The sequence below is a fragment of the Rhincodon typus genome, chromosome 30 (genome assembly GCF_021869965.1).
Source record: "Rhincodon typus isolate 14 chromosome 30, sRhiTyp1.1, whole genome shotgun sequence".
Taxonomy (NCBI): Eukaryota; Metazoa; Chordata; class Chondrichthyes; order Orectolobiformes; family Rhincodontidae; genus Rhincodon; species Rhincodon typus.
In genome coordinates, this window is record NC_063361.1 from 2,109,420 (window position 1) to 2,122,829 (window position 13,410).

At 41.8% G+C, this 13,410-nt stretch overlaps 1 protein-coding gene across 6 annotated transcripts in view; it reads left to right on the forward strand.

Annotated features, from left to right (window-relative positions):
• The window catches only part of dcakd (dephospho-CoA kinase domain containing), a 45,136-nt gene extending 32,200 nt beyond the window's left edge, over positions 1-12,936 (forward strand). For 5 of the 6 annotated variants that reach the window (XM_048614551.1, XM_048614554.1, XM_048614555.1 and 2 more), the window contains one exon: positions 6,109-12,936. In XM_048614551.1, the coding sequence (XP_048470508.1) occupies positions 6,109-6,166 (58 nt within the window). In that variant the 3' untranslated portion in view covers positions 6,167-12,936. The remainder of the gene's footprint in view (positions 1-6,108) is intronic. The other variant, XM_048614552.1, reaches the window with a different exon arrangement.
• Positions 12,937-13,410: the final 474 nt, after the last annotated feature.

Below are 13,410 nucleotides of genomic sequence, written 5' to 3' on the forward strand. Positions count from 1 at the left end.
GTTATCTCAGATTCTCCAGCATCTGCAGTTCCTACTATCACTGGTTATACTAGCATTTATTGTCTATTCCTAATTGCCCTTAAAGAAGACACCTTCTTGACCCTTGTAGGCCACACTATATAGGCACAGTGTCAGTGCTATTAGGAAGGAAGTTCCAGGAGTTTAACCCAGAAACACTAAAGAAACAATCTATAGTTCCAAGTCCTGATACTGTGTGGCTTGGAAGGGAACTTGCAGCTTGTGGTGATCCCATGCATCTGCTGACATTATCCTAGGTAGCAGTAGTTGGGTATTTGACACAGCTTTGGTGAGAGGCTGCAGTGCATCCTGTCAATCATATGCATTACTGGCATTGTGTATCAATGGCAGATGGAGTGCATGTTTAAGGCGAAGAATGGAAATCGGGCAGATGGTTTTGTCCTGGATGCTCCTAGAGCCATACAGCATGGAAACAGACCGTTTGGTCCAAGCATTCCACGCTAACCATATTCACACCAGCCTGTGCTTAGACCATATCCCTCCAAACCTCTCCTATTCATGAACTTATCCAAATGTCTTTTAAACATTCTAACTGTACTTGCATCTACCACTTTCTCTGGCAATTCATTCCACACATGAACCACGCTCTGTAAAAAAAAAAAAAAGTTGCCCCTTATCATTTTTAAATCTTTCTGCTCTCACCTTAAAAATATGCTCTCTAGTTTTGAACTCCCCCACCTTAGGGAAAAGACCATTGTTAATTAACATATCTATTCCCCTCCTGATTTTATAAACCTCAATAAGGTCACCCTTCAACTTTCTATGCTCCAGTGGAAAAAAAATCACAGCTTTCCAGTCTGCTTTTGTATCTCAAACCCTCCACTCCTGGCAACATTTTGGTAAATCTTTTCTGAATCCTCTACAGTTTAATAATATCCTTCCCGAACTGCACATGGTACTCCAGAAGAGGCCTCACCAACGTCCCGTACAACCTCAACATGACGTCCCAACTTTTATACGTAAATGAAGGCAAACGTGCTAAATGCCTTCTTAACCACCCTGTCTACTTGTGATGCAAATTTCAAAGAATTATGTACCTGAACCTCTAGGTTCTACAACACTATCCCAGGGCCCTGCCATTAATTGTATAAGTTATGCCCTTGTTTGGTTTATCATAATGCAATACATTGCATTTATCCCAATTAAACTCCATCCGCTACTCCTCAGCCCATTGACCCAATTGATCAAGATCTCTTTGTAATGTTAGGTAACCTTCTTCACTGTCGACTACACCACCAATTTTAGTGTCATCTGTAAACTTACTAACCATACTTCCTATATTCTCATCCAAATTATTTGTATAAATGACAAAGAAAAGTGGGACAGGATATAGCCAGGAAATATCATGGTGTTACCTGGAACATAGTCATACTTGTGGAATCACACTTTAGTCAAGGAACAGCCTGACATTGCTTGTAATCTGAGAGTAAACTCTTCCAATATTAGTACAAGTCTCCAGATGTTAGAAAGGAGGATGTTGAGGATTGACAATGCTGGTTGTCCTTTCTGATGCCGTGGTTAATGCTAGATGGTCCTTTTTGACTTTGTAGTGATTTGAGTGGATTGCTAGACTATTTCAAGGGCAATTAAGAGTTGACCAAATTGCTATGGGCTTGGAGTTGCATGTGGAGCAAACCAGGTAAGGGCAGCAGGTTTCTATCCTACGTTCTATCAATTTCCACAGTGTGTGTTTAACTCGTGTCCTGTGATGTTCCTACCATGCCACCACCGTTCCTGTATCCGTACTGGCTATTTAATCTCACCTGGAAATTGTCACATGCTACTTGGCTCTGCTTATTGGCTGATTCCCTCCCTTCCTAAATCGCAAAGTTGCTGATTCTAATCAGCGTCATCTGTTGGAAGTATGAAAATTATGATGATGCCCTCCATGGTTGAATTTCCTACTGTGCAGTTCTGCTAAGACATCAGAGGTAGTATTTTGCACCGTAGTCCATGGAACTGTATCTTGACAGTGGAGAGAGAGAAACTTTGCACTGACGCAGTAACTGTATGTGCATGCATGGACACTCCTCGCTGGAAAGGATACCTGTAAGGTACTCCAGTTACTGAGACTCTATTTAAAAAAAAACTGTATGTCACTGTATGCTAGCATAGTTCTGCTGGCTGTAACATGATTTAGAGAGTCTTAATCCAGTTCCCAGCAGTGCTAATTGGCAATCTCAGTTTCAGCAATTTACAGAATCATGGAATTGTTATAGTGCAGAAGGAGGTTATTGAATTGAATTAGGTTTATTGTCACATGTACTCATGTGAGTACAGTGACATCTTAAGTACAAGGGTACCTAGGTACAGAGTCTTGGTACAAAGTTAAAAAGTTAAACATTACAGTCCTCCTTACTGAAAAGTAGGAAAACAAAGAAACACAGTTAATGGTTCAATACCACAGTCCATAAGAGCCTAGCCCTCGCACTCCTCACAAGGTTTCCACCCGCCCCCCGCTCTGGGCTCAAACTTACCCTTGCTGCTACCCCAGGCTGCCTGCTCCTGCTCTCACTGCCAGTCACACCAGGCTGCCTGCTCCCACTCTTGCTGCCGACTGCCTGCTCCTGTTCTTGCCGCCAGCCACCCTGGGCTGCCTGCTCTCACTCTCATTGCTGGCTGCCAAAGGCTGCCTGTTCCCGCTCTCGCCGCCCATATCTGCAGCAGACCAATTCTGAGTATCTTGCCCTTTCCATGGAACCCTCTATGTTAATTCTGTAAGGTGTTCACCAATCATTGGAACAGCCAATATGGGTTATCTCTCAAACAAAAAAGAAGTACTGCAGATGCTGGGGATCTGAAGAAAGTGCTGGCAAAACAGTTTCATAGCACCTGTGGAAATAGAGCCAGAGTTAATGTTTTAAGTACAATGAAGCGACTTTCTCTCTCCACGCTTGCTGTCAGATGTGTTGAGTTTTTCAAGCACTGTTTTTATTTGAGTTATCTGTCTACTGTCATCCCATGTGAACTCCTTGACATGGCCATTGGTAAGATGGTTATAATCAGGTTGGTCGTAATCCAACATGAGTTTTGAACCAGCCTTGAAGATCGCTTCTGAGATTAAATTAAATCAACAATGCACAAGCCTTTACTTGTATCCAATTAAAAATGTAATTAACTGTCTTTGCTTTGAACAACAAAGAACCAATCAACAAGATTTCATGAGTCAAAGAAAAAACAAATTTGTTTACTGTTAAACTTTAAAAAACAAATTTTAAAAAAATCATTTCAAAGATACTGCCTTTGTGCCGTAACTTGGGTCCACACACATTAAAGCAGAATGCGAGATTATGTGGAATGGTGTCTAATAGAAAAGAAGATACTGCTTAGACATAGCAGAAGTAGGCCATTTAGCTCATGAAGTCTGTTCTAACATTCAATTAAATCATGGCTGACCTGATAATCCTCAATGCCACTTTTCCACCAAACTTCCTGATTCGCTTACTGATTAAAAATCATCTCAGCCTTGAATATACTTAGTGGTAATGAAATTCCACATATTCACAATCCTCTGAGAGCAGAAATTCCTCTTCATCTTTATTTTGCAACCCTTTATTCTGAGGTTATGTCCTCTGGCCCTAGAGTCTACCACAAGGGGAAACGACCTTTCCACATCTATCCTGTCAACTCTTCTAAGAATCTTGTATGTTTCAGGAAGGGTCCCTCTTTGTCTTCTATATTCAAGTGAGTAAAGGCCCAACCTACTCAACCTCTCCTCATAAGACAGACCATCTATACCTGGTATCAGCCTTACGAACCTTCTCTGGACCAGCTCCAATGCCAGTATATCTTTCTGTGGATAAAAGGTCCAAAAGTGTTCACAGTATTCCAGCTGTGGTCTGAGTAGTACCTTACATAGCTTTAGGAAAACTTTTACATTCCATTCCCTTTGAAATAAAGGCTAACATTCTATTTGCCTTCCCTATTACCTGCTGAACTTGGATGCTAACTTTTCGTGATTCATGGATGAGCATACCCAAATCCCTCCGTTCTGTAGATTTTTGCAGTCTTTCTCCATTTAAGTAATATCCAGCTTCTATGCTTCATGCCAAATTGCGTAACCTTGCATTTTATAACATTATATTCTGTCCGCCAAGTTTTTTTCCCCAGTGTTTTAAGCTGTCCATATCCCTCCACAGTCTCTTGTCATTCTCACCACTTGCCTTCCCAATAGTACATTCACTTTCCTTATCAAAGTCATGAATCTATACTGTAAATAATTGCATCCCCAGTACTGATCCCTGTGACGCATGATCAGTTACAAGTCGCCAGTCTAAAAATAACCCCTTTTTTGGTCAACTTTCTGTCTTCTATTAATTAGCCAATCCTCTATACATTACAAATACACCAGTTCAAACACCATTGACGCTTATCTTCTAAAGTATCCTAATGAGTGGTACTTTATCAAATCCTTCTGAAAATCCAAATATGTTACATCCACTGCTTTCCCTTTAGCTATCTTACTTGTCATCTCCTCAAAGTATTCCAGTACATTAGTCAGGCATGATTTCCCTTCTTGAGGTCATACTGACTGCTTGATCATATTATGCATTTCTAAATGCTCTGCTATTATATCCTTTATAATAAACTCTAACATTTACGCAATAATAGATGTTAACCTAACTAGCCAATATTTATTATTTTTTGTCTCTTTCGCTTCTAAAATAAAGATGTTAAATTGGTATTTTCAAATCTTCTGGGAGTTTTTCCAGAATCACAGAATTCCTGGAAGATAACTACTGCTGCATCCACTGTCTTTGTAGCTATTTCCTTCAGATCCTAGGACGCATCTCATCAGATCCAGGTGGCTTTTCAATCTTTAGACCCATTAATTTTCTTAGCACTTTTTCTGTGGTGATAGTTATTACATTTATTTACTGTCTTTTTGATCCTTGCCTATTTAGTAAGTTTGGGATGCTCATCATGTCTTCTCTGAAGACCGATGCACATATTTATTCAACTCCTCTGCTGTTTCCGGTTCCTCATTACTATTTATCCAGTCGCATTGTCTCAGGGGCTTATGTTTACTTTGGCTTCTGTCTCCCTTTTTATATATTTAAAGAAACTTGCTGTTCATCTTGATATTACTTGTAAGTTTATCAAGACTTTATTAAGTTGTTGTTTGCCTTTTGTTGATTTTTAAAACTTTCCCAATCCTCTGTCTTATCACTAATCTTTGCTATATTAATTTTTTTTTCTTTCAGTCTGATGCTATCCTCAACTTCCCTGGATAACCATGGTGGGCTTATCCTCTTCTTAGAATCTTCCTTCCTTGCTGGGATATTTCTTTGCTATAAGCCATTAACTATTGTCTTAAGTGTCTGGAATAATCCTGAACTGTTTTTGCCAGTAAACTCCTTTCCCAGCCCATTCGAGGAAGCTCTGCCTTCATTCAATTTGTAATTATCCTTATTTGAGCTTAGCATAGTTGTTTCTGACCCAAGTTCCTCCCTCTCAAACTGAATACTAAATGCTGCCATCTTATGGTCACTTGTTTCCTAGGAGATCCCCGGTTGGAACTACAACATATTGTTACAGAAAACTGACCTGGTACACTCTCTGAATTCTTCCCTGTGTCTTCCTTTGCCAATTTGACTAACCTAATCTTAATGAAGATTAAATTCACCCCTAGTCAATGTCTTGACTTTGTTACATGCCATTATTATCTCCTGATTTATTCTCTGTCCCACTGTATAGCTATTATTAGGGGGCTTGTACACTATTACTATCAGTGTTTCCTTTCCGTTTTTATTTCTTACCTCCACTCATATGGATTTTACATCTTCTGATTCAAGATCATTTCTTGTTCTTGTACTTTTTCAATAATATACCAACAATGCTACCCCACTACACATTCCAATTCTGCCTGTCCTTTTGTAAAGTCATGTATCCCTGAATATTTAGTTCCCTGTTTTGATTTCCTTGTAACCCTTCTCTGCAATGGCTATAATATCATAGCTATTAACCAGTATTTGTGTGGTTATTTCATTTTTGTTGTTCTGAATACTAAGTGCATTTAATTAAAAAGCCACTAATTTATACTTTTTTTTTTTGTTTTACCATTTCTAGTTCTTTTGACCCTATCTACTGCTGTTTTTCTGTTTGTATCCTATGTCCATTGACATGACATGAAATGACATGACCAGAAGTCCTTGGTTTCAATACACACAGATGAGAAAAACCACATTTTCAGCTGGGACGACACTATTATCATTGAACAAGCCAAACAGAGGACAGCCAGGGAATTCTTGGAGGCTTGGCATTCATCTGCAGACTCCATCAACGAACACATTGAATTAGATTTGATTATACTGACCATTACAATGCACAGCTAGAATGGCACCTACTGGAAGCAGCAAAAGCCAGACCATAAAAATTTGAACTGGCACAGGACAACAGTGCTTCACAGGAGGCTCCACAGCACTGAGGATGTGACCTAGTAAGGGAACGAAGTGTCTGCTATCAAACCTCCCAGCTCAGCGAACACACCAACATCTACAGGCTATAACTGTGGTGATTTTATCAGCTGGCAATCCCACTCTTGAGCACTGTCCTGCCAAACCTGCTGCAAAGTGTGCTTGCATGTTGAGTCAGGAGATGAAAACAAAGTTGCTGGAAAAGCTCAGCAGGTCTGGCAGCATCTGTGGAGGAGAAAACAGAGTTAACGTTTTGGGTCCGGTGACCCTTCCTCAGAACTGAGCATTGATCCAAGCTCTGAAGCAGAAAGTCCATTGAGCTGCGCTAAGATGAACACTTGATTACTTTCTGTTCTGAAGGAGCATGGTACTGATGCAGTGAGTTGGTAGCTTGACAATTCCAGGGCCATAAGTTGAGTGTGCCAGTCTTTGTGTAAAAGCCTCAGAGAAGAGCCATTCATCTTACATTGATCTGATTAAATCTGAATGGGATTGAGGCTACATTTTAAATGTTTACAAGAAAGAACTTGGGGCCATAAGTTCGTTGGGTGAGTGAAGCGAGTTTGATTCAGCAATATTTCTCTGTGCACTCTAAGCTTGAGGGACTTGTTTTCTACCCAAGTGTGAAGACAATAATGAGCCCAGAAGGACCAAACTGTGATATTCATGAACCATAAGCAGACTTATGGCTTTTCTTCATTATGGAGACACTGTATTGCATGCAGGTTTAGTTTGCCAAATATGTTACTAGGATGTAGCTGAGTGAATTGGACAGGGCAACGACCACAGTTTTGATAGAATCCTGGCAATAGTGCTGTCAACCTGCATGATTGCTCCCATAACCAGGCTATTGCATTGCAGTAATGACACTGGCGCCTATCCAAAAATGTGGGTGATTGTCGGTTATGTGTTATCCATGCAGAAACAACAAATTTAACCCAGTTGGATACCACCGTATCAGTGATCAAGCAAAGTGAAGAATCGCGAATTATACAATTAAGAACTTAAACTCACCAATAAGCTGTTCCCCTGACACTAAACTCTGGTCATGCACATAGTTTCAGATTGCCTCATAGCCTTATTCTAACTGATAATCACAGAACGCCCACCATGTCTATGACAAATCTCTGTTGGAGCAAGAACTGCTCCCTGTAAACCTTTACATCCTTCCTTTTCAGGTAATAATTCAATTCCTTCCTGAAAACCTCGCACCTTCTCTAAACTTTCAAATGGTGTATTGCAGATCCTAAACACTGTAAAAGAAATATTTTTCTTATGTTGCCATTGTTTCTTCGTCATCTGCCTTGAACCTGTGCTCTGGTTCTTGATCCTTCCACCGATGGAAACGTTTTCCCCCATTTGCGCTGTCCAAACCTCACGTGATTTTGAACACCCCTTATCAAATTTTTTCTCAATCTCCTCTTAAGGAAAACAATTCCAGTTTCATTCATTAACCTACATATCTGAAGTTGTTAATTCTTGGAGCCATTCTTATGAATCTTTTCCAAATTCTCTCTAGTAGGTAGTGGAATGTCCCTTTTAAATAAATAACAACTCTTCTGGAACACTAAAAGTGAAATTGGCCAACTGAACAGCATGTTGGGAAGGGATCCAAGATAGTAAGCCGGGAAGCTTGCAGAATTCACTGTCAAATTGGATCAGAACTGACAGACATGCAAGCCATTTACTTTGTTTGACTTTATTAAATAGAATAGAGACAAAAAAAACTGCAGATGCTGGAATCCAAGGTAGACAAACAGGAAGCTGGAAGAACACAGCAAGCCAGGCAGCATCTGGAGGAAAGGAGAAGTCAACGTTTCGGGTATTACTCTTCTTCAGGAGTCAGTTCTTCAGTCCTGAGGAAAGGTAATACATGAAATGTTGACTTCTCCTTTCCTCCAGATGCTGCCTGGCTTGCTGTGTTCTTCCATCCTCCTGTTTGTCTATATTGAATAGGTGTTGATGAGACAATGCTGAGAGGTTTCGGATAGAACAATGTGTCGAGAGTTTCAATAGAACAGTTTTTGAGACTGTCCGGCTCCTCAGGTCAGCTTAGCCAATAGGGAAATTATAATATCTATTACTGCCTTTTGTAACACCCTTTCTGGGACAGAAACTCATTGACTAGATTAACTGAATTATGTTACTTACTGTATCAAACTGTTGTAACTTGGTAGCAGGAATCTACATGTCAGTTACCATGTCAACATTGTAAACAATAGTAAGCTACTGTATTTATGTATAGCCCAGAGAACTATATTTAAAGGGACCACTTGAATCAAAGGGGCTGACACCCCAGTGACAAAGTCAGCCCAACGAGCAGGAACCATGCAAGAGAGAGAGCAACAGCCTCAACCTCAGTTCAGCTGCTGTAACTGGGGTAGTATAACCCTCTTTACCATCTTGTGCTTCCAAAGCAGATTTTAAACCAGTGTTACCACAGTGTGGAGCTGGAGGAACACAGCAGGCCAGGCAGCATCAGAGGAGTTGAAAAGTTGACGTTGCGGGTTGGGACCTGAAGAAGGGTCCCGATCCGAAACATCAACTTTCCTGCTCATCTGATGCTGCCTGGCCTGCTGTGTTTCTCCAGCTCCACACTTTGTTATCTCTCATTCCAGTATCTGCAGTTATTACTATCTCTGAGTGAGTTTAAACCAGTGTGACAGTATAGCAATTTAAGAACTATATGGTTACTCGGGAAATAGAGGGAAAGGCACGTTTCAAAGAATTTCATGTATATATCTTGTCTTTCAATGATAGCTTACCATAAGATGTGGTTTATTATGTCTAACGAGCAAGTAAATCAGACACGAAAACAATGCTTACATTTTTGGCACCCAAAGTGTGACTCGAGTATAAGTGATTTAACCCTCCGCATGTGAACCATAAGCCTGGGGCTTTATTTCTCCCCGTTGTTTCCCCTTGAGCTGGTTGTTAAGAAGGCAGCTGCCCCTTGTGAAGGCTAACAACGAAGGAACGAATGAGAATCCAGACCGATCGACCTGTAATTGGGCTATAAGCCAATGTTCTGAACAGTAGAACAAACAACTGGGAGAAGTTGGAAAGAGGTGTGGCAAATTCTGAAGTCAAGCCTGGAGAAGGGGATTAAAACCTATCTCCTGGTAGTGTCAGAAGGGTCAAACATGCTTTTTTCTGACACGCCTCAGATTTAGAGGGACTGGAACAGGAATTTAGTCTAAGCCGGATCCCAAACACAGTTGATTCCCAAATTCTTGACAAAGTTGGACAGGAGGCAGATACTGGGTCACCAACCTGAGTAAAAGAAGCCAGATACAGGGTGAGAGACTTGCAAAGTAGTAACAGACAGGAAGAGACCAGGAGGGTGACATTCGGACCCAGAGCAGCAGAATGGCGAACCATATTCCTCTGTCAGTTTCACCTAGTAAGAGCAATTTATAGAGTAAGAGCACTGGGGTAAATCCCTTTCTCGGTATTAAACTGGTCGAAATATCTGTAATGAAATAATGGCACCAAAAGAACATGAGACATAGTCTGTGTTCATCCACAAGCTCACCACAAAATGTTGAGGTCCATAGCAAAACAGTTCTTCACTTTCCCTACAGGGTCCAAGAGCCAGCTTAAGTTGTGAGGAGAATACACTAAGAGTAACGTAAAGGATAAAGTAAGAAAGGAAATTGCAATAGCAAGCGCTATAACTGAAATGGAAATCTTGTGGCAGCCTGTCAGTATCCTGCAGGAAGAGAAAGCTGCAACGGATAGAAAAGTTGAAGAATTGACCAAAGGAGGTAGAGGACAAATGGTACACAGTGCAGATGATTTGATACTCGGTTGGAGGGTCAGCAAATTATGATTGACAGCTTGGATCATCAGAAAAAAAGGGTAGAATTATTAAGATAGCAGGACCAACAGTAAGTCACCCAAGTGTGAGACCAGTGTGAAGATCTACAGAGCAGGATATGGGTAGTACACCCCAGAAGTCAACTATAACTTCTGGAGGCAATGGCCTAGTGGTATTATCACTGGACTGTTAATCTAGAGACCCAGATAACATTCTGGGGACCCGGGTTCGAATCCTGCCACAGCAGTTCGTGGAATTTGAATTCAATAAAATATCTGAAATTAAGAATCTAATGATGACCATGAATTCATTGTCAATTGCCATAAGAATCCATCTGGTTCACTAATGTCCTTTAGGGAAGGAAATTGCCGTCCTTTAGGGAAGGAAATTGCCATCCTTACCCGGTCTGACCTACATGTGACTCCAAACCCACAGTAATGTGGTTGACTCTGAACTGCCCTCTGGGCAATTAGGGATGGACAATAAATGCTGCCTAGCCAGTAGACGTCCTCATCCCATTAATGAATAATGAATAAAGAAAACAAAACCCAGCAAGTAAAAAACAGGAGACTGCACAAAAATACTTAAGGGAGATTGAGCAGTTAAAAGCGCAGCTTCAAGCAAAGCAGAGCATAGCTTGTGCTTTTTTGAACAAAAGCGGCAAGAATGAACCCATTGGGATACTCTCTGAGGCAATCTGGCAGGACAGCTGTGGGATCAGATATGACCACTAGCCCTAGTGGTAATCTGCAATATCATAACCCAAGCAATAGGTTTTACACCCCAACTGCTAACCAAAAACAAATACATTAAACAATTTCTGGGGAGACCAGAAAAGGGGTGAGTATCGTGGATTGGGGAAGGCAAGACAAACTCATTACATTCTGTGGAACAAAAACATGAACCCCATAGACTATAAATCAGGGGACACAGTGATGCTTAGAGTGTTCCAACTCAGAACCAGATACACTGGGCCTTACCCCATCATTGAAAAATGGAGTCTTTCAGTCTACAAATTACAGCTGGCAGTAGGCAAACAGGGAGGGTACCATATAAACCAGTTCAAGGGGCAACCAATATATTGTCCACACTCAGCCCATGTACAGATTGATGCCCTCAAACAGGAGACTTGGGCTGAGGAGAATCAAACCAGTGGACACTGCTTCCCCATCTAACAGAGCACCCAGCGCCACTCCCCCGCCTCCTCAGAGTTCTTCCCCATCCCATACCTGAACAGGGTCACCGGACCTGAAATGTTAACTCTGTTTTCTCCTCCACAGATGCTGCCAGACCTGCTGAGCTTTTCCAGCAACTTTGTTTTTGTTTGGAGCATGAGCACTGTCAGGTGATGGCAGTGATCTGAATATTAAAATGAGATGGGTGATGGTATTCGGATTTTAACATTTAGTGGGATTTTAAGCTTTAAAATTTCCTTTCATTAAAATGAGACGGAGACTCAGAGATTAAACCATGGTACAGAAAGTACATTTGATTTTTTTTCAAGTAGCCTATATCTCAAGGATCTTTACAAGTGACGAGATGGATTGCGTTCAACATGTTCTCTGACATTTGTATCGTTATTGGTGTATATGTAGTTACTGTATTGCCCGTTGTATGGGAAGTGGAGATACTCTGCTGTGGTTTGCTCTACCGAAGCGGCGATACGCAAAGACGGGATTCTATGGGTTCACCCAGCATAAACGGTCACTTTTAGTTGTAGTGACCAACTCACTGTGCACAGGAAACCCAACAGGAGATCCACTCTTTGTTATATCAGCATAAGGATTGGTGGGGAATTTCTACAAATGGGTGCAGAGGTTAGGGCTGTTTAGCCCACAACCCAGAGAAGGGCTGAGAAACAGGGCATCGGTGCCCAGGGAAGCCAAATCAGGACAGTTCATAGAATGAGATTTAAAATGGACCAGACCAGCAGTGAGGGCCCCCTCCCAGCTTGATCTGACATTACCCCTGGTCCATGGAACAAACTTGTATTAAAACCGACAGGCAAGATCCTGTTTGACAGGATCCATCATGAATTGCTGCCTGAGATCATGGATATAACAGGAATTCACCGAGCAGCACAGTGCCCTTCCCTGCTTCACAAGTTGTACCTGCCCCTGACTCAGAGAATCCTGGGACTGGGGATGGGGAGCTACAAAGGCAAGCCTAGACAAGCTGAGTATTCGCAGGAACTGAGACCTGATCAACAACCTAGCTACTGCTTATGGGGCAGGATTGCTGACTGTTAATACCCATGATGTGGCTGATCTGGATACCACGCTCAGAGTCTTGACCCAACAAGTTAAACATGCCTTGGAGGGAATAAACGAGGATGACCAGCAGGGTGCTGCGAGAGACGACTTGGAACCAAGCTAGTCACCACCTAGTGATCATACTTAAAGGCCATGCAAAACTATCAGGTCATTCAGCACAAGATCATTGCTGAGAGCAGTCAGCAAACCTGCACCCTGTGCAGCATCCATGGGAACTACAGGATTGAGCAGCTGAGACTGGATCTCAGTCAGGCCAGACAGGGGGGAGTGCCAGCCTGGCTCAGTGATGAACAGCTGGAGCCCCTGGTTCAGAAACAAATTACATGCAAGCATCTTCCTGAGACACCTGACCAAAGTGTGGTTTAATGAAAACTGCAGAGGCACCCTTGGTGAAGCTCTAGGCAACTTCTTCAGCCAGAGTGTGGTGACTCTATGGAATTCACTGCCACAGAAGGTTGTGGAGGCCGGGTCATTGAGAAAATTTAAGACTGAGATAGATAGGTTCTTGATTATAAAGGGGATCAAGGGTTACAGGGAGAAAGCAGAAGAATGGGGTTGAGGAGCTTATCAGCCATGATTGAATGGCGGAGCAGACTCAATGCGCCAAATGGCCTAATTTCTGCTCCTATGACTTATGGTCTTATGGTGCTGGGAATCTCAGTCACTCCCAGCCATAAGATCAGGTGAAACACTTTGGAAGGCGAGAATATTGGTGTTATACAGAATGAAATATGGATGGGGTATCATGACATTCCTCTATATGGAGTCGAGAAGAAGGAGAGACTCTGAGCAACTGTGAACAAAATGAATAGACTATTGCATGTCCCTATCTGGTTTATCCGAATGAACATGCACTCTGTGG